The sequence below is a fragment of the Eschrichtius robustus genome, chromosome X (genome assembly GCF_028021215.1).
Source record: "Eschrichtius robustus isolate mEscRob2 chromosome X, mEscRob2.pri, whole genome shotgun sequence".
In the NCBI taxonomy this organism is placed as follows: domain Eukaryota; kingdom Metazoa; phylum Chordata; class Mammalia; order Artiodactyla; family Eschrichtiidae; genus Eschrichtius; species Eschrichtius robustus.
In genome coordinates this window covers 130,719,709-130,741,779 of record NC_090845.1, presented here as the reverse complement: position 1 = coordinate 130,741,779, position 22,071 = coordinate 130,719,709, and the positions used below count along the sequence as shown (strand labels likewise).

Genomic DNA, 22,071 nt, shown 5'->3' with positions numbered 1-22,071 from the left:
CTATATTGCAAAACAAGTACCACAATCAGGTTAGGTAACACATCCATCACCTCAAATAGTTACATTTTTTTTGTCTGTGTGGTGAGAACTTTTAAGATCAACTCTCTTAGCAACTTTCAAGTAGACAATACAGCATTGTTAACTATAGTCACCATGCTGTACATTACATCCCAGAACCTACTCATCTTAAAACTGAAAGTTTGTACCCTTTGACCACCTTCACCCATGTCCCCCCCAACTCTGGCAACTACTAATCTACTCTCTCCTTCTATGAGTTTGGTTTTCTTTTTAGATTCCACATATCAGTGAGATCATACAGTATTTGACTTTCTCTGTCTTATTTCACTTAGCATAATGACCTCAAGGTTCACCCATACTGTCACAAATGACAGGATTTCCTTCTTTTTTGCGTGGCTGAATAAGATTCCATCAGCTATAAAGTTGACCCTTGAACAACATGGGTTTGAACTGCATGGGGCCACTTATACATGGATTTTTTTTCACTAAATATGTACTGTGGTACTACATGATCTACAGTTTGTTGAATCTGACTGTGGAGTTATACCTGGATTTTTGACTGCGTGCAGGAGTTGGTGCCCCTAATCCCCGTGTTGTTCAGGGTCGACTGTACATACAGCACATCTTCTTTATCCGTTCATCTGTTGATGGACACTTAGGTTGTTTCCATGTCCTGGCTATTGTGAATAGTGCTGCAATGAGTGCTGGGATGCATGTGTCTTTTCAAATTAGAGTTTTCATCTTTTCTGGGTATATGCCCAGTAGTGTGATTGCTGGATCATATGGTAGCTCTATCTTTAGTTTTTTAAGGAACCTCCATACTGTTTTCCATAGTGGCTGCACCAATTTACATTCCTACCGACAGTAAACACCGAGAACTTTTGAGCAACCAGGATTCCTGTGCAAATGGCACGATGAGAACTGTTCATTGTGATAGTCTTGCATGGTCTTCCTAAATCATCGACAAAGGATTAGATTATGTGTGGGATGGTCTCTGGATCAGACAGTCCTGTAACTCCTTGAAAATCATTCTCTCTACACGCGGTAGTTCCTTTAGCCAAATTATTTTGGTGAACCAGAGCACTTCTTTCCCCAGGCCTCTCAAATAGCGAAAGAAGAAATATAACTTTTTTTTCAAACATAGCAATTTTGTTTTTATTATTCATTTGCTGCCTTATTCTTGTTTTGGGGAATTTGAGGTATACTGAAGATTTTTGTAGCAGTAAAAATTCTTTCAAGGATCAGATTTCAGAAGGCTTCACCACGTGCTTTCACTTGAAAGACAAATCCAATTCGACATGAAGTTTCATTATGAAGAAACTGTTACATGTGATGACACTGGTTATTGAAAATTGAAATGAAGTGAGAGGAAGCTAACACCGACGTGTATGAGATTCTGCTTTCTTTGAATGACACAAAGAACTCAATATATCTAATCAGCTCCGTTATGCCCACTGGGAACTGAGCTCCGGTGCTATTGCATAGGGCTGCTTCTTGATTGCTGGAAACCCAAGTATTAAGCCTTATGTCAGGTACATCAGTAGTTAAAGAGCTTTGTGTGACTGCTGGATCCTGGGAATTGTTTTACTTTCCCTCTCTCGGTTAAAGTAATGGTAGTAATAATCTGGGCACAAAATTCATAAAAGAAGGGTCCCAACCAGTCAGCACAGACCGACGTTTTGGCTTTTACACTTAACGTCTGAATTATTTTAAACCTAGAGGTAGGCATCGAGCCCATCACCTCTGATCAAGTTTTCTTGTGCTCTGATGAGTGGCCGTAAGCAGAGAGACTTTTAACAGCAACACAACAAGGGAATCTTCTCTCTCCTTCCTAGTGTAGGTTTTGCCTAAGAAGCTCAAGGGCTAAGATGCAGTATATACTTTGATGAGGGTCCACTCTGCTCTGTCTCCCACTCTTGTTCATAAAACTATCCTTTCTGTCTTTCCCTCCCCGCCAACTCTCCCATAACCATGAATCAAATAAGCTTTTGAGTACCTTTTCTTCAGTCTCCAGAGTCAGTGTCACCCCAAGGTTACCAGAGCCCCCTGATGTGTGGCTTCTACATCAGTTTTCTCCTTCCCTCCCTCTGTCCTGGAGGCTCGACGTATTGTGTCTATAGTATTCTCAGTTTGCACTTGGTGGAGTTTGGGAGCTGGGGTACATTTCTGAATTGGGGTCTCCTGTTTAGCCGTGCTGTCAAGATAACTCTGGATTCTTTTCATAATTAAAAAAGTCAACAAGCAGGCAATGACTGGTGGATGAGCTATGCCTGCAAAGGTAGTATGAGAGCTTCACTACTCAGTGTCACCATTCTCCCTCCATAATTCTGCCCTGTCATCCATCCAAGAGCTTCAACGTCCTAGATCTTTGTGCCAAATTGTTTTATGATCAGCATTTGAAGTACAAACTACAGGGAGTCCTGCCATGACGAGTAAAATATTTAATGTGTATGTTAAAAGCTAGAATTTGATTACTGACCTGTTAGTCAATAAGTCCCCCAAACAATTCAAAGTAAATTTCCCTAATCTGTCTTGTTCTTTCACCCTGCCTGAAGGATCGCTAATGAATGTGCTGGCTGAATGAACAGAAAGATTGGGAACTCACACAGCACCGGCCTGGATAACGGGCCATGGGCACCAGAAACCTGTTCGTCCCATGCAAAGGTTCCTCTGGAGTACGGTCCTCATCCAGAGATGATTTTCCAATAAAATCAGCCTCGATTTTTGCAAGCATAAGAGCAATCCCCGAGGGAGGAGATCAGGCAATTCAATTCTAGGAACTGCTGTATGGGGCAAAATGAACCTTGAAGCAGTGTTATTTCCTGAAACACGGTCTTGTGTTTTAGTTTCTTTCAGACACATCGATATCCAGTGAGAAATTTGTTTTTTAAACTCCGTCTACTGAGATGTGACCAAAGGATTTAATTACTTACGTATTCATGAAAATAACATGAGATGAAAGAAGGTTTGTTTCGTTTTACTGCTCCACAGAAGTTACTGCCTGAACCCTTGTGGCTTAAAGACCAGCTCCCTTAAAGAGAGAGCCAGGGCTATTGGTCAACGCGGACACTGGCCAAAGGCTTCTTCATGCTGTGACGGTGAAGTATGGGGGGAGGAGGAACCGGAGATCAGGAGCTTCTCAGACTCCCCAGCGCTGAGGAAGAGGGCAGGTGTGCGTGTTTCGGCATTGGCTGCTGTGTGTCCCATCCTGCTAGTTTCTGAGCATCAAGATGGCCTTTCCAAAAAATAGGAACCATTACGTGTTGTCACCTGTTAACTGAATGCTCTGTTCCCTTGTCCTAGAGTGACAAAAATGTGCCTTCTGTCATTCTTGAGAATGCTTAATGACATCAAATGCAACTGCCTACGCCTAAGCCCCACCCACAGGGACACTGACATCTTTCCACCCCCCCACCCCCCCCGGCACCTTCCCTTCTAGCTCTATATAGACAGGACAGGTCACTTTAAAATGCCTCAGAGTTAAGCCCATATGGAATATTGACTCCTTTAAAGGAGCGCCTGGTTCCTTTCTAGGAAAAGTTATAACTCACATGAGGGCTAACAAGGGGAGTGCAATATCAGGCTTCCTCTAAGATTCAACTCAGGTTCATGCTGAACTATGACAGTGGAACTTCAAAGTCATATCCTTAGACACCTGCACTCATTCATTCAACAAATACTGAGCTCCTCCTGTATGCCAGGGACTGTTTGAGGTACTAAGGTTGCAGCAGTGAGTAACAAAGTTCTCCCTCATATGGACCTGACATTCTCACGGAAGGTGATGCTTCAAAGCTTAGATAGATGCTAGCTAAATAGATCGATCTGACAGAGAGACAGACAGATGGAGAGATACGGTATGCGAACAGTTGCTAAAGAGGAAAACTAAAGCAGGGTCAAGGTGATGGGGAGTGTCTATGCGGGAGGGGTTGCTATCTTGCACGGGGTGGTTGTCCAACGCTGCTGCTCTTGTTTTACAAAGCCTTTGTAAATTTCCTCTTCAGGGAATTCACTATCCACAAGAGAAAATCACTAATATCTTGAAACAATATTACATTGATTGTCTTGATTACCCACTTTTTCATCATCCATGACTCTAAATCACTGTCCTGGACTAGTTAGTTTTCAAAAGTTAAACCCCAATTCAAAGGTCTACCACCCATCACTAAGGACCAGCCGAAGAACCTCACATATGCGTGATGGAACTTCCCAAGAGGATCTCCCAAAAGCCTCTGCACCGCCACGACGTCCCTGAAGATGGGGCCGGCAATGCTCAGCTCCGTTATTGCAGGGCAGCCCTCATTTGGGTAGATTTAAACACATAGCATTTTCTAGTTGCATCATATATGAAAACAGGTGTTTCTGTAGTGCTAGGAAATAGTAGGGTCTCCTGTTTCTTTTAAACATCCTCCTCTACACTCTTGTTTCAATCACATCAAATCTATTTTTGGAAGTAGGTGGGGTTTAAATTACATATGAATGCATATACGTGTGTAGAGAGAGTATATACACGTCTACGCAGATCTTCAAAGCAAGCTTACCAGCTTGTCGAATTTGCTTAGTAAACCCTGGCGTCATGATTTGAGGCCAGTTAACCTTTCACTTAGCCAATGTGGGTAGTAATACACATCTCCAGCTGGTGGTAGAGAAATGAATAAGGTGTGCTTCTCCATGGAGATGCTATCATTAGCAGATTCCTGGCCACTCCCACTTAGAGGGTTTGATAATGCGGAGACCAGTGGGTGTGGACGAGCCTCTTGGCTGCCCCGGGCTTGCCCTGCCAGTAACTCACAGGGCCGCCATGGAGGTAGACAGCCATCCACTCCCTGAAGCTGCTCACAAAATAAGCAAAAATCCAGAGTTTCCTGAAATATTTTCCCTAACTACGTGGACCCCGCTTTTGGGAACATGGGGGTTAAGAGAAGAAGGAAAGCAGTCAAAATATTTGGGTGTGGCGAGGACAGGGAACTGGACACTGAGGGAAAGATCTGCAACGTCATCAGCAACAATTTTATCTCGGATTTAAATTACCTCGGAGCACGAGGGTAGACGGATGCACAGAGTATACAGATGTGTGTGCACGTAAAAACTGGATTATAACGACACGTGATCTACCGCCATGCTACAACTTCTACAAATGGAAACATTTTCCTGTGGAAGAATGATTTACCTTTTTTTTTTTTCTTTCTTTTTTTTAATGTTGACTCTCCAGATAACTGCTGTTGGTTTAGGCAAAAGCTTTAATAAAGCAGAAACTATTTGCTTCCTATTTCAGTCCCTGGCCAAAGTAAGTCATTCCTCCTGTCCTCAGTCTCCCTAAACTAGTGGTCAACGAAATAACTTAAGACCCCCGGCTTCTGACTTTGAACGTGTTCTGTGGAAAATGCAGGACGGATTTAGCGTTTTGGAGCCCTGCGCATAGTTACCAGGGGGGCCATGCATCATTTCTCTAGAAACAAAAATAGCCCTGGGCTTCCCTGGTGGCGCAGTGGTTGAGAATCTGCCTGCTAATGCGGGGGACACGGGTTCGAGCCTTGGTCTGGGAGGATCCCACGTGCCGCGGAGCGGCTGAGCCCGTTAGCCACAGCTGCTGAGCCTTCGCGTCTGGAGCCTGTGCTCCACAGCGGGAGAGGCCACGATGGTGAGAGGCCCGCGCACCGCGATGAGGAGCGGCCCCCGCTTGCCGCAGCTGGAGAGGGCCCTAGCGCGGAAACGAAGACCCAACATAGCAATCAATCAATAAATAAAATAAAGAAATCTTTAAAAAAAAAAAAATAGCCCTACTGTGCTTACGTTTGTGGATGATAAAAATACATTCAGAAAGAATTTGTATGTCTGTGGAACGAATTCAGAAAACGAAGCTAGAATAATAGTGTTATGTGTCATGCCTACCGAAAATAGTATGTCTTAGTGTAGCCTAGATGTTTGAATAATGTGAAAGGTACTGTATGAAAATTAAAATTGTTCAAATGTAAGAAACAATCAACGGTTGGTAAAGCTACAAGGGAACAGCTGGAGGCTCAGAGACGCCCTGCAGGAGCGAGAGTTACATAAAAGTCCACAGAGAAGGATTAGCCAGATGTAATCAGAAAGGATTTGATGTCTATTTCCCCACAAACATTTTTTAAAGGGTGCCTTATAATCCACCCCTACCTCGCACCTTTAACTTTCTGGAACAAAAGAATCCTGTTTAGCGTTTTCTTAGTTGTGTCTACACTGTACTACTCTCCTCTTCATGCTGAAAGTGGGGCCCGAGTCTTTGGCGGTGTGTTGCTTCCAGTAAGCTTGGTATTTCCTGCTCCTGTGAAAAACGCCTCTTCGCCTTAGCTGCCTCGACCTCTCAGATATTGCTCACAACACGCATGTGCTTTCCTCTCGTCGTGCCTTTTGAAAGTGTTGTTCTCTTTTGAATGGCTTCATCCCCACTGTTCACTGGGGCCCCTGCTGAGCTAGGGAGAGCCCCCTCCAAGCAGGTGCTCGATCCTGCATCCCATCCACGGAAGATGCTGCATATGCTTCAATCACAGAGCCTGTAGGGCACGATGTGTCCGTTTCCTCCCAGAGTGTGCCAACTTTCAGGGCAGAAGCTTTCCCTAACTCCTCTCCCTTTCAATGGAGCCTGGCACACAGTAGGTGCACAAATCATGTTGGTTAAAAGAAGAACACATGACATGACTTCTTGGAATTTCGAGCAGATCAGCCATGTGATTCTGAGTTCTCAACAGTTTTCTGAAAGATCGCTGAATGGTAATGTTAAAATAAAATTCTAGGGCCTCCCTGGTGGCACAGTGGTTGAGAATCTGCCTGCCAATGCAGGGGACACGGGTTCGAGCCCTGGTCTGGGAGGATCCCACATGCCACGGGGCAACTAGGCCCGTGAGCCACAACTACTAAGCCTGCGCGTCTGGAGCCCGTGCTCCGCAACAAGAGAGGCCGCGCTAGTGAGAGGCCCGCGCACCGCGATGAAGAGTGGCCCCCGCTTGCCGCAACTAGAGAAAGCCCTCGCACAGAAACGAAGACCCAACACAGCCAAAAATAAATTAATTAATTACAAAATAATAACAATAAATGTGCAGTGAATGGTTGTTCAATTTGAAAAAAATGCCTTTGACCCAATTAAAAAAAAAAAAAAAGAACACATGACATGACTTCTTGGAATTTCGAGCAGATCAGCCATGTGATTCTGAGTTTTCAACAGTTTTCTGAAAGATCGCTGAATGGCAGTGTTAAAATTCTAGGGCTTCCCTGGTGGCGCAGTGGTTGAGAATCTGCCTGCCAATGCAGGGGACACAGGTTCGAGCCCTGGTCTGGGAAGATCCCACATGCCGCGGAGCAACCAGGCCCGTGAGCCACAGTTACTGAGCCTGCGCGTCTGGAGCCTGTGCTCCGCGACAAGAGAGGCCGCGATAGTGAGAGGCCCGCGCACCGCGATGAAGAGTGGCCCCTGCTTGCCGCAACTAGAGAAAGCCCTCGCACAGAAACGAAGACCTAACACAGCCATAAATAAATAAATAAATAAATAAAATTAAAAAAAAATAAAAATAAAATAAAAAATAAAATTCTAGGTGTAACTCTTATGTATCAAAAACTGAGTTGACTTGTGTGCATGGATTAAACAAAGTCGTCCATTTTTGGTTAAGCAGCAAATGCTTATACGAAGCACAGAGTTAGAAAGTAACATGCTACTTAATGAAGTACAGGATAAAAAGAGGTGTTTTCAAAATGTTGCTTAAAAAGTGGCTGAATTTCCTTTAAAATGGTTTGACTGCACCTCTGCTGGCTTGCTTGAGGCCGCTCTGCTGCACCAATAACTGGGTGCTTTCTGTTTCCATTTTATCATCATGGTTCTCAGTGTTAACTGACCACCTAAAGAAGAAACGTTCTCATCAAGCTTTTAGAAAGATGAGTGGTAATAATGAGACAAACCAACATGCTTGAAGTTTTGAAGAAACTCTTCCTTATAAAGTTAACATAATCGAAGTTGGCGTAATTGTTAAAGTGCCTGCAAATGTGCGGATTCATTAATTTTTGAAGCATTTGTTGTCATATTCTCAGAAACCAAACTGTTACCAAGGTTAGATAATAAGACTTTTAAAGCCAACAACAAATTTATAGGCACTGAAAGTGACCATGTGTGTCCTAAGAGGTGATGAGAACAAGGCAGCAGCTTCAAAGTGGAAAGAGTTGCTGGAATCTCGGGGTTCTGGGCAGTCCACTCTCTAGGTCTCAGTTGTCTCCTCTGAGATTCCCTAGATGATGGAAACGGAGGGTGTCCAGAAATCTGTGCAAGTTTCATTAGCTATGAAGATGACTGCTAGAACCTTCTGCCTCCAATTATAGCTATCTGGACGACATAGAGAGCACATTTTATTTTTCGTAGCTGTTTAAAAAGAGGTTTTATTGTTATCTTTCCTTTAACTACCTTTAAAATGGCCAGGGCCGATTAGAGGGTGACTATGCTTTAGCTGACATCGTAGAGAGCACACTGATGCCTGCTGGCTTCAGGGATCTCATTCAGAGGGACCTAACCCTAAACGTCGCCTCCCCTCATTGAGAACTGCTCCCCAGGACACCCACAACTGATAAAAATCACTGACAGTGTGACACAGGAAAAGACACAGGAGATGGTCTATCATTTCAGACATGGGGGATTTCTTTCCTTCCCGTGGTGGACTTTTTCAATCATCTGCTCACCTCGAATACTCTCGTTAGAGACTGGACACCAGTTAATAGGTCCTAGGTTTCTCAAACCACCTACGGAGGCCAGGCCTCCATGTGGTCCTTCTATTTTGCATAGACCGGAGCATCCGATTCTGTATCCCATGAACCAGTGTGCTGGATAAAGGTGCCCTCTGGTCCAACACACACATTTGGGAAACCCTGGGTAAGACAAAGGTAAGTTGGCCTCTTTCTACAGGACCTCTCTGAGCCTGCGTTATTCACAGGGTGCTCCAGGAAAGGGCTGGCACAGTGTCTGCCAAAGCTCCGTGGTGCTGGGGCCTTTTGCTCCAAAAGGAGACAGTCCCACAAGACTCGGCAGAACACGGTACAGAATCCATGGCCTTATCATTCTGAGAGGACATGGAGATTGCAGGGATGCAAGTCACCTTTGGTCACAGGGGTCATCTAAAAGGCTCAACCCAACATCCTTGGAGCCATGTTAATCTATCTAACATATTTCTTCAAAACTTTAGTGATGTGGCTTGTCCCTCGTTTCATGAATGCACGAGGCAGAAATTATGGGAAAAGGCATTGTGTGTGTGTGTGCCCGTGTGCATGTGTGTGTATAAACGCATATATCACATATGCAATGTTTATGATGTATGGGCTGGTACGCATCTACATCAAACTTTAACATCAAGTATTTCCTCAAATAAGCATCATTATAAAACAAAATTTGAAGCTTTGGTTTATGTTTAAGAGGTGGAAGAACCATATAAATAATCTAGCTGAGGTGTGTAGCAAGGAAGGAACATATCCGATTTCACACCACAAGCTAGTGTTAGATTCAGGACTAGACCCCAGGTCCACGGGCTCTTTGTTTATGTTTAATAACTAGTGGACTAATTGATGATTCACAGTAACAAGGTAGAGGTCTTCAATGTTATCCGACTCTACCAAGCTCATTTCTTTTATGTGGATAAGCTCCGAGGGCCCTAGGCCATCATTTCTTGGGAGCCTCAGTTTCCAGCCGGTCCTTTCGCTGTCTGCCACCTCAGGCACCAGTGTCTCAAGCCAGCAGTCTCTGAAGTCCTGGTCCTAACGTCCCTTCCTCCACTCCCCCTCCCCCATCTTCTCCAATAGTGATAACCAGAAGCACTTTCCATCCCGAGAGCTTCCCTTGTACCTTATCTGTCCCCACTTAACAAACATATGTCTCTCTATCCTGTATTTAGTTCTTTACAAACCGATTTGATCTCTCCTCCTGGACTCTAAACTCCTCGAGGGTAAGACCTGTGTCAGATTTATTTTTAATTCCCCCAGCATCTACCACAGTTCCTGGAATGCTGGCGATCCTCAATAAATATTCACTGGATGAATAAATGAATAATGCACAAACGTCGTGGTCAGGAAAATCTTTGTGGCTATTTGTCATTTTCAATAATGAAACCACCATATCTATAAGATGGATCAGTGCCTAAAGAAAGCTGTAATTTCCTAAGCAGAGTGGATTCGGATCCCAATTCGTGAAAGACAACCACCACGTTGCTTAACGTTGTTAACGTGTAAACGCAAGGAAGAATTTTATGCTTGATAACTGCTTGCTGCCCACCCTTTTGGTAACAGATGTCAACCTCGGTTAGATTCAACTCAACTTATTAGTGCATGGCTTTTAGCCAAAAGCAATTCACATTTGCAGAAGTGTACTACCACATATGTCTTAATAACAGAAATGTGTTTTTTAAAAAAATGTATGTGATAAGTCACATATGGTAAAAGAAATCTGTACATCTCTCAGGCCTTGTTGCCACAATGAAGCTTGCAGATAATTGCTGCAGAACGTTCACAGACAAGCGAAAGTCTCTCTGACACATTAAAGAGGCACGGTTTGAACATACTAATCAAGCTTTGATACGGGCATGGTTCCAGTTGACTGATAGGTACGCCAGCATCTCTTGTCCTGATCATCCTGATCACTGATCTTAAGAACGTACAATTTTGATTCTTACCCTCAGAGGTAATATTGAATGTTTCAAGGTAAAGCCGTTAGTGTATCCAGGTACATTATGTGCTTACATTCACTAAGCATATATTTAATTTCTCCTTTGTATGGAGTGTAATTAATGTGTACCACCGTCTCCCTACGGTGATGAAAGAAGCTTACAACCATGAAGGTATTAAAAATAAATTAAACAAGTGGTTGAGAAATAGGGAGGGGGGAGGCGAACCTTTAGAGAAGAAAATATACAAAGTAAATAACACTGTGAATCATTTACCCTCACTTGAATTGAAAGCTTAATTAGCCTTAGTTAGATCTTGGGAAGTAATAGAATTTTAGAAAATGTATATGCCATTTGCAATATATCCATCTACACACAACTTGGAAGACTACCAACATGCTCCAGCTATGTGTTTACGGGTTTCTGAGGCACCACTGCCCCGTCAATGGACCTCATATCCATAACGATTTTCAATGATCCTGAATTCAGAATGGTCTCTGTGCTCTGAATAAGGATTAGGTGATACCTCCGCCCCAGAAAGTCCTGAACACAAGATAAAGGGCTCAGTTAAATACCTACTCAGTGTTTTAGAGGACAAAAAGAGAAAGGGTTCATAGTTTAACTTTCGCTGCCATGGAAAAGTTTACATCTGCGCCTTTTCCTACCTGACCAACCAGAGCAGGGGTCAGCAAACTTTTTCTGTAAGGGGCCAGGTAGTAGATATTTTTGGTTTGGTGGTTTGTACAGTCTCAACTCTGCCACTGTAGCACAGAAAGAGCCACAGGCGATACTGAAACAAATGAGTGTAGCTGTGTGCCAATAAAACTTCTTTTATGGACACTGAAATTTGAATTTCATATAATCTTCACATGTCATGTAATAGTCTTCTTTTGATTTTTTTCCCCAACCATTTGCCAAACTCTGCACCAGAGGATGACATCCAATCACACATAATGATCATCTTCACCAATCTGTGTTCATACGTGAGTTGTAAACGATGCCTCCAGACCTCTACTTTTCCAGCAAGGCTGTACACACTTTTCATTGTACGCCCAAACAATCACATGTTAATTCTCATATACAAGATCAAGCCAATAACTGGTCAGAGGCAAAGCAGTTAGTATGAACCAGAGCAACGTAGGAACATTTTACACATGGCATGAATCAGAAGAAGAGAATGGACGCCTTGGTCAGTTACAACATACGAACCCTTTGGCCCTGACACCCTACTAGGGTAGGTACCAGTCTTATTAAGCCTCCAGGCCATGTTCCTGAAAGGACTGTTTTCTGGGATGTGTCCAATTTGTTTACTTGTTCATTCATTCAGAAAACACGTAACAAACCCTGACTCTGCTTGGGATCGCAGTGCACTGTGTGTAACTGAAATTCTCTGGCAGACATCAGAAACGGAAGGAGGACCACTATACGTAAAACTTTAAAAAACTTCGCTTCTGCTCTGCTGTCAGGCAGTTTAATTGAGCCGTGCTCTGAAATTCCTGTCCCTGAGCTGAGGTCTTGAAGAAGGCTGTCTTCTTAAAGTACCCAGATGGCTGTGGCTGGGCAACTGAGTTAGGTATCAGGTATTAGGTACCAAATGCAACAGGACACTCAAACTCATGCTGACAGCGGTATCTTATTTAATTAGAAGACAATTCTAAACACCTACCAGTTGGTTGTGACTTAGGTTTGTTACTGGACAGATCTTCAAATATATTTAAAAGTAAAACATTGTTCCACATTCTATTAGTAATCCTTTGGCTCTTCTAGTTTTTCTGTTTTCTCTTTACAACATTCCTTAAAGTGCTAGACATTCGATAAGAGTATGTACTGTGAATTAGCCAGAGCTCATAAAAAATATAATTATCTGTAGGGTCGAATTCTCACAAGGAGCAGACAGAAAACTCGTCCCACTTCCAGGCCATCAGTACGATTTAATGAAGCCCCCCGCACACTGCCAACAGGCTGTCTTGTGCACGCAAAGATGGAGCTTGGGACTCACTTCCTATCGGGAGGGCTTGAACTTGGAGACGTCTGTCCCACTGAGGGCCAGATTTACACTCCGCCAGCCTCTGCCCCATCCCTCGCGACCTGGGGCATGCATCTGCCCGCGGGTGGACTGCAGGGAGGGGTGCAGTCGGACTATGGGAAAGAAGATCACTAATGGCCCACCCAGGGACTCAAGACCTGGCCTTGGCCTCATTAGCACCATCCTCTAATCCATGGAGCTTGCCTGCCATGGGCTCGCAGTAGAGGAGCCTTCCGGGCAAAGACAGAAAAGAAAGCAGGCTGCAGAGAAGATTTCAACCCCAACCAAACAACCAGACCAAAATTCAGCTACTAAAAATGCTCCCATAGGACGACTATAGCATAATACATCTCCAGACCACAGATAGCCCTCCAGAGGCTACAGAAGGCTGATAAGGAATATTCCATGGCCTAAGAAAATTAAATTTAAAAACAAAGTACACAAAACCTTTTGGAAAGATGAATTGGAGCTTGGATTTAATGGTGTGCTAAACACTACCCTGGTGACTTGGAAAAGTTAATTATTTTATAAAACACAAGCAGCCCTCTTGTCACTGGCATTAGCTGAACCATTCTCCCAGAAACTGTTCAAAATCAATGCAGTCCCAACTAGATAACTGTATAATTAACTATATATATCCAACTCTATCAATAATAACATTAAATGTGAATGGATTTAACAATCCAGTCAAAAGGCAGAGACTGTAAGACTGGGGGAAAAAAACAAGATTTGACTACATGCCATCTACAGGAGACACACTTTATATTAAAAGATACAGATTAAAAAACAAATCAATGCACTCCCCATTTCTGCATTTGTTATCCACTCTAATGGAAGTCGGCTGACATAAGTTAACACATAGTTCCTAGAGATGTGATATTACCAGACCTGTAGTAACCTGGCAAATAGAGCAGATCTTCCCTAGGCCACATGGCTGGTGGAACTGGTATGCATCATAACACTGCAATCAGATGTCACAAACCCAAATGACAAGACAGCCATCTTTAATTTGAAAGTCTCCCTTCTGGAAGAGACAGGCTGTCTAAGATGTACTATATTTAAAAGATTGCTGTGCAGCTTGTTTATAATTTAAGAGTGTCTCATAAAATGCCTTGGAAATAGCTCTCTGTTAGCTAGAAAAACCTTCAGTTGAATATCTTTTTATGAGCTTTTCATTAACAGAGTAGTGAGGCCTTGATGCTGAGGTGCCAAACCTCCCCACGTGGCTGGAAATCACTTGGCACATTTTCAGCCATTTACGTCTCTGTCATAGGTCCAAGGTTTGCAATTAAAAATGTAATCTTTTTAGCATGTGCAAAACCCAAAGGCTTGAAGTACTCTGCATTGAATATGATTATAATAGTATTTGGCAGCTATTCATGGACGGCACATATTAATTTATGTAAACTGGGCATAACTTGGAGCACTTCCTCATCAGGACCACAGGAAAAATCAAAAAGCTGGTCCCTGCTCATTGGAGGTTTTTTTTTTTTTCTGCTTGTTTTGTTTTTGTTTTTGTTTTTAAATTGTCACGAATAGAGATGAACTCAAAATCAAGGTCTCTTTTATGACCTTCTTTTTTCACATGCCCGGAGTACATTCAAATGAACATTTCCAACTAATAAAAAAAATAACTTACTTTACAGGATTATTCTTAGATTTTGCCTTTTCAACAGCCTGTGAACAGAAGAAAAAAATGCAATTAGACAACATTAGCAGGCATAATCTTTGTAACTAGTTATCAAAACAATAAGCAATATAAAATGCTCTTCAGAAACATGAGGAGCTAAACCAAGGCAGGCTGCTGGAGATAAGCAGACGGGAGACCCAGAAAGCAATTTTCCTCTCCCGGGGAGCGTGGTTACTGGTCCAAGTGCAGCTTTCAGACACAGGCGGGCACTGCCAGGGCTGCCTGGGAAATTCAGCAGTGCCTGTGACAGTGGGTCCTTAGGGTCATAACTCCATCCTCCTCTCTCCACTTTTCCCTCTGATTTTTTTTTTTTTTAACTTGAGCCCTGTGCTTGTGGAAAAGAGCGATCATTAAGAACTCCCCCACTCCCACTCCATCCTTTCATGTTCTGGAAAATGGCTAATTTCAAAGGACCACACTGCCATCCACATTCTGAGATAAGACTCAACTCCATCTTCCTCATGACTCCCCTAAGTTTCCTGGATGGTTCTCCTTTCTATTTGGGCTGACCATCTGTTGATCACTAGAAAGGGATGGATGATTTATTGAGACCTTGTCTCTGTTGGGTGAAAGAGGACAGAGAATCTGGTTTATTGTTCTTTTTTGTGAGTGTATTTTGAGCTCAAATAAATTGAGAATGTATACCGAGAAGAGACCAGGTCTTTAAAATGGACGTGTGAACTTTGTATATGCTTGGCTTATGTCTGAAATTTTAGAATTAAAACTATAAGCTCTCTGTATCTGTCTGTATGTTTATATGTCTGTAATTCAGAAAAGTCTTTCCCTCTAATTATGTGAATATGTAATATTTTCCTACCTCCAGATAATACCAACCAATTAGATTTTAAATCCCTTACACTAAAGGAGCCCATTGTGATTGGCTTAGAGATAAGTAAGTATTCATATAATTGGCCATTCTCAATATTTCAGAAATATCTCATCTCCCTCCTCCGTGTGCACCTGCTTGGCTTATGACAGGGTGTGGAGGCAGACACAGAGGGAATGGTCATGGGCACATCTGGGGATTTTTAGATCTCTGGTGGGAAACCGTTTACCCTGCATTGCTCTGGCCCCCTGGCTGCACCTGCCCGGTGATAGAAAGGCCAACGTATCCGTTTCTAAAATCATTTTTATTAGCAGACACCACAAAAGGGCAAGGGCTGACCGATGGCTTGGATCAATTTCCTCCCGTGGAACCTTTAAGAAAACACACACCAAATCATCGAGATGAGGAAATCTCTGGAGCCTGGTCCCAGTTTATTGCTGAACCCATTGATCTGTGTACAGTCCATTTATCATTCATGAAAAGAGCTAGTGATCTTCACAGTATATTAGAAGAAACAACTCAGATCATCTGTCAACAGCCCTCTTATTTCTGTTTCCCTCTCCACAGGGATTGCATCTCCTTCGATTCTTCTGGAATTAAAATGTTGCTAGGCAACACCGCTGGGGGCGCTGATGGCAGAATGGCTACAGTCTATCAAACTGTTTAAGCACCTGGAGGGTTATAGTGATGACTTTTTTTCATACTTCTGTAGCATAATTATGTGATCAGAACCAAACTTGTACCCCGCCAAACTCTTTCAGGCTGTAGAAATAACATTCAGTATGGGGAGCGTTGAAGCAGCGGTTTGCCAACCTCAGGGTTCTTCAGACTCTTTTAAAAGGTATCCATTTGGAGACCTTTATATCTGTGAATCCTGGAGGTGGGTGAGGGCTAAGAGATGAAGAGAATACTGCTATAAATTAGAAGGCAGAGGCAACCACTTGTAACAATTTATAATCTAACATTGGACTTGACATTCTGAATGACCAAGGCATAAGCATACTGAACCTTTCTATGCATAACAACAACTCAGTGCACTTGGAAGCAATTTGTTTTAAATCAATGAAATACTTCCCCAGTTTAGACATTAGTGTTGGAAATCCAAGTCCTTCTCTTCTATCAAGTCTCAGGTTCTGTTTCTAGATAAATACCCGTTAATATTTGGGCACTTTCTTTGGCTCGGTAGGCAAAAATCATTTTCTCACCATCTGTGCCTGAGGTTGAATTTTGGCAAGTATAGTGAGAAAGAGAGGGAATGAGGTAACAGGTGAAAATGAGGAAACAAGGACTATGCGTCTGGCTGGCCCAGTCATCTCTCACAGGTGTTTAGGGTATGAATGCCTGTCTCTGAGCAGTCCCTTAAGGGATGCTGAAAGGAGGAGCCAGATGCCGGCAAGGAGTGGGGGAGAGACCTTGACCTTCACTACAGAAGCGCAGCCAGTCTGCACGCCCACGCTGGCCTTTTCTACCACCTTTTCTCCCCCAGTCCTGGCTGGTGGAATAGGATATGGCAGAGGGCTGAAGACAGGCCGTTGTGGAAATCACGTGAATCCACTTTTCCCAACCCCTTAAAATCCAAACAAATCTGTTCTTAAAGGAGACTTAGATTATCACAAAGTAATGGACACGGTGTTCCAGTGGTTTCCTTTTACAGTGAGCTAGATGTGATGGGCTGAGCGTGCCACTGGCAGAAGACGGGGAGGAGAGAAATCAAAGTGACATTGCTTAACCTAGCTTTGATTCAGCGACATGTTTTCTGAAAAGTCCTCTCTTCTCTGCGTGTCAGGACTGTCACTTAGACCCAGTTATTTTTCTCTAATCAGGAGGCACATAATCATGTTCAAGGCCAGTTTCTTTGAAACACATGTCTTTTTATACAGTCATTATAGGAAAATGACTTCATTCAAATTAATTTTTTCCGGGTTGCTTGGATAGTGATGGAAAACAGGCTGAGAGGTTTTCTTTGGAGATTAACCCAGGATCATTCCAGAGTCCCCAGAGCTCTAGTGAGATGCTCTCATGTCACCCTCCTGTGCGCTCATCTCCAAATGAAACGGTTGCAGGGGGTGTCCGCCAGGCATGAGAAACGGCTCACCATTTGCGATCTCCACTTTCACTGTAATTTGACTTTGTTTTAAGCACGCTATAAGGAATTATTAAGGGACTTTGAAGAAAAGTTAAGTGAATTATTTGCATGCAAAATACATATGGCTTTAAGGTAAAAGAACTAGTGTAGAAAATATACAAGGAGAAAATTCCTCTTTTCCTTTTACACAAGTTCCAGATACATGATCAAGAATGTGATATACCCTGCAAAAGGAGGGAAATCAAAATGAAATGATACAGTGTGATTCACCAAGCATTAAGAGGGCTACATATTGGGATTACGGCTAATTTTGAGTTTAAAAACATACATTAAAGTAATTTAAACTGATTGGAAAATGGAGGCTAGATAGTTAACACTTATGCTGCTTTAATTTGTAATGTCTATATGCTTTTCAAAACCTATATTCTGCTTACTTTGTGCCACGTTTCCCTAACATGATACTTATCTGGCCATCAAGGAAGTTCCAACATAAGATAAGAGGATAAAGGGACTTCCCTGGTGGCACAGTGGTTAAGAATCCGCCTGCCAATGCAGGGGACATGGGTTCGAGCCCCGGTTCGGGAAGATCCCACATGCCGCGGAGCAGCTAAGCCCGTGCACCACAACTACTGAGCCTGTGCTCTAGAGCCGGTGAGCCACAACTACTGAAGCCCACATGCCTAGAGCCCGTGCTCCACAACAAGAGAAGCCACTGCAATGAGAAGCCCGCGCACTGCAACGAAGACCCAGTGCAGCCAAAAATAAATAAATAAATAAATTGAAAAAAAGACAGGATGATAAAATAAATTAAAATGTTAAGAAACATACTCCAATATGGTGCAACAAGATGCAATGGGCTATAAGTGGAAAGAGCGCTGTGCTAGAAATCCACAGACCTGGGTTCTGCTACCAGCTTCACCATTTCCTATCATCATGACGTTAGCGATGCGGCTAAGGCCTGTGAGCCTCAGTTTCCTCATTTTAAAAATGAAGACCGTCATTCCTGCCCTGTCTACATCAAGGCTGGTTGTGAGTAGCCAACATCGACGACAGTGCTCTAGAAACCACAGCATGCTAAGCAAAAAAGTGCATCTTGATTGCGACCGCATTCCACATAGGCATCAGTGCGTACATTTTTTTTTTTTTTTTTTTTGCACATTGATGGATATTTTTATTTTGCTCTGCAGAAACTGAACACATTTTTATTTTTACTGGACTACAGTTGATTTAGAAGGTTGTGCTAGTTTCAGGTGTACAGCAAAGTGATTCAGATACATATTATTTTCAAAATTTTCCATTATAGTTTATTACAGGATATTGAATATAGTTCCCTGTGCTATACAGTAGGTCCTTGTTGTTTATCTGTTTTATACATAGTAGCGTACATCTGTTAATCCCGAACTCCTAGTTTATCCCTCCCCCACCCCTTTTCCCCTTTGGTAACCAGAACTTATGGTTCATACATTTTTATAGCCAGAGAGTTGATGGGCTTTCTGACCAGTGACCAGGTTGTAGTATCAAATCTGTGGAGTTATTCCAACGAGGATTACAGAAGCCATTCAGTTCCTCTCTCCATATCAGAAGCAGTTCTGGGGTGAACAGAATGCTTCTGTCTGTAAAGTCCTACTCGACGAAGACTTTGATGTGTTTAGACCCTGCCAGGCCTAGCCCAGCAGGAGAGAGGGCCCTCTACCTTCACACAGGCCTCTGCCCTGAACCTTGTTGGGATTGGCGTTGGTGGTAGAGAGGTCAGGATACCCGACACTGTGGAGGCACAAGTGCACACGCTACTCCCCCCCCCCGCCGCCACTCTCTCCTCCTGCAAGGAAGTCTAGGAAGCATCGTTCTTTTCGCAGTGACTTCTTCATCAGCCATCCCTCCTCTCACACCCACTCCATCAGGAGGGCTCTGATGTTTTTCACTAACATTTGACCCTGAGGTTGGGAAGCCCTGAGGATGCTGCCCTCAGTGATATGGCAGCTTGAGAAATTATATTCCCAGGGAGAAGACACTCATCTCGTCCCAAGGGGTGTTTATGAGCCAATTCTTGTCTCATTACCAGCACTGTATTCTTCTTGGTATCCTGCTAAGCAGCAAATTTATTTCCGCAGGACAGATGATGTGGCTAAGGACAGCCTGAGAGTTGCTCACTCATTAAATCTAGCTTCCTGAAAAGAAGAAGGACCTTGTCTTCCTGAACATTTATATCCAGACTTATGACGTTACACCCCCCTGAGACTGACAGAAAACAAACTCAGTGCAGTATGTTTCCTGTCTGTTGAGACCATCAAAGTGAGCACTTAGGAGGCCTAGAGAGATTGGAGCCATGGATTCATTTTACAAGGCTACGTAGTCAGGGACTGCTTTCCTCCATAATCAATAAGCATACTGTCAGTCAAGCATAAAATGCGATTCTATTACCATTGTTTTGCATGTCTTTTACATTTCCTGTTTATATGTTTTTCCCTGGCATTCTACTAGCAGATACACCCAAACTGCATCTATACAATACCTTTCTTGATAAAAAGTGAAAAGTCAATCATTCAGATAGTTTCAAATAACTGGATACTACACATTATGGAAAGAAGACAGAAGAGCAATCGATTGCACTGGTTTTGTATTTCTATGTTTTACCTTTAATTTTTCATGGGGCAACTCTGCAAGACACAGCCATACCTTCATTTAGTGGCATGTACTGGTAAACTGCATTGATTGCTAAGTTCAGAAGAGAAACTCCTCTCTTAACAAATGAACTCATCATTAGGGTATTCAGATGGTCAAAAATCAATACCTACAGAATTGGTTAAATCAATTAAAGAGACATATCCTGAGAGCACTTGCACAAATATAAAAATGAATTGCTTAATTACAGCATTTAAATAGATTTCACTGGAACGAGTAAAACATCAAGAGGCTTATCTTATATCCTATGGGCTGAGGTATCAGCTGGCAGCACGCACGCACACCCAGGATTGCAGCTTAACGGGAGAAAATGTCACTCAGCATTTTGCAACACCTGGATGCCTGCCTGAATTTCTGACTTTACAGCCAGGGATGACAATCTCTAGGAAGACGCTCCCCACTATATTTAACCCTCTGGATGAGTGCCCAGGAGGGAACATGGAAACATCCTGTATTTGGATCTTGAACCTGAAAGAAGCAAAAACACCTTCCCTAGCTTTAGAGTATTGGGCTTCTCCGATTTTAATTTAATTCATTGTTTTCGATGCATACATGATGTAGGCCTGTGCTAGACACCATGGGGGCAGGATTAAAATTTTGACAGGCAGAGATTGGAGGGAATTTGTTCCAGGTGTCCGGCACCTGATAGTCACTTAATAAACATGGGCTGGGTAAAAGAATCGGGGCTGATTGTGCAGTCTGAGAAGCCTGAGCACTGCTCCGGCGGGTCCCCAGCTCTGTGAAGAGAAGAGAAGAGGCCTCTGGAGGAAAAGCTGGGCTCCAGGACCGTGTGCATCTGGATCCATCCTGCAACTGCCCACGAGGCTCGAATTCACGCCCCAACGAGGAGGGAGTACGGAGCGGTCCAGACAGGGTACATTTCCATCCTGCTTTCTGGCAGAAGGCTGTGCCCTCCTCACTCTTCCTGCAGCTATGGTCTTGCTGGAGACTTACTACTTCTCACTGGGACTACAGCCACTGCCTCTTCTTTGGGCCGCTGGTCTCCCTAGTGTTACCCCATTTTACGCTCCCTTTGGTCATGAACCCTTCATAGCTCCCCAAGGCTCATCGAATTCCTGATCAACTTCACCCAACCTGCCGCTGAAGACCCTGCCAAGGCCAGTTGAATACAGGCCTCATAGCGGGTCCTACTTGCCCCTGCATGTGTATTTCGCTAACAAGGCAACCAGTAGGAGTTTTTTGAGTGTCTGGCCCAAAGATGATGTGATAACAGGATTCAGAAGTGCCTGCATTCCATTAAGGCTTGCTCCCTCTAGGCTGACTCTTTTGCTGGATACAAAATCCTTTAGCAAGATTCATTTGTCAACTGGTGATTCTGTTTATAACTAAGGTTTTGATATATTGTAACTTAATGAAAATGAACTGTCTTTGGTGAAGAAGCACGTTTCGCCCCTAAGAGTCATCTGTCGACACTAATCATTCTCTAAGTGGAGTAAATATGGAGACACGAGGCAGAGCATCTCAGCATTGGCTTATTTATTCTGCCCATTAGAAGGGCCAAGGTAAGTGGCACTCAGTTATTCTGTTCCCCTGGGGTTTGTGGATTTGAAAATTCAATTTTCTTTCCCCCAGCCAATCCGAGCCCTCTTGCCCCTGATACTAGGGAGGCACCCCTCACAAAATGACACGTGTCCTTTGCTGGGAGATGATAAAGACCTAATAGAGGCTCTCTCTCTACTATGTGTAACCAGGAAAATGGGAAGAGTATTCTTAGTGCATAGTAGGTACCCAATAATGTAAGTATTCCAAAACCTACATGGGAGTGAATACTGATGATGTACCTTCAGTACTAGCATACTAGTGTGTTGAGGCTTTCTGTCCTTTTAGAGCATATTATACTCTGGCCAAGGATGCTACATCCATTTTTATCATCAATCTGTATTAGAAAACCCAGTAATCCTTCCACCCTCGTTTCTCCTTTATTCTCACACTACGACTACACTCACAACACTCTGACACCAGATGTGTGTGGGGTTTTCCCACACCAAGCAAATTTCTGCAACGCCAGCTAGGTGTCCTACCATTTAACTCAATTCTGACACTGTCTACCTGGAGAGAGCGTCA

The 22,071-nt window shown here is 43.3% G+C and overlaps 1 protein-coding gene across 1 annotated transcript in view; it reads right to left on the bottom strand.

Annotated features, from left to right (window-relative positions):
- AFF2 (ALF transcription elongation factor 2) overlaps nucleotides 1-22,071 on the bottom strand; it is a 482,377-nt gene that overhangs the window by 71,225 nt on the left and 389,081 nt on the right. The window contains exon 9 of the mRNA XM_068532924.1: nucleotides 14,342-14,379. Coding sequence (XP_068389025.1) covers nucleotides 14,342-14,379 — 38 coding nt within the window. The remainder of the gene's footprint in view (nucleotides 1-14,341; nucleotides 14,380-22,071) is intronic.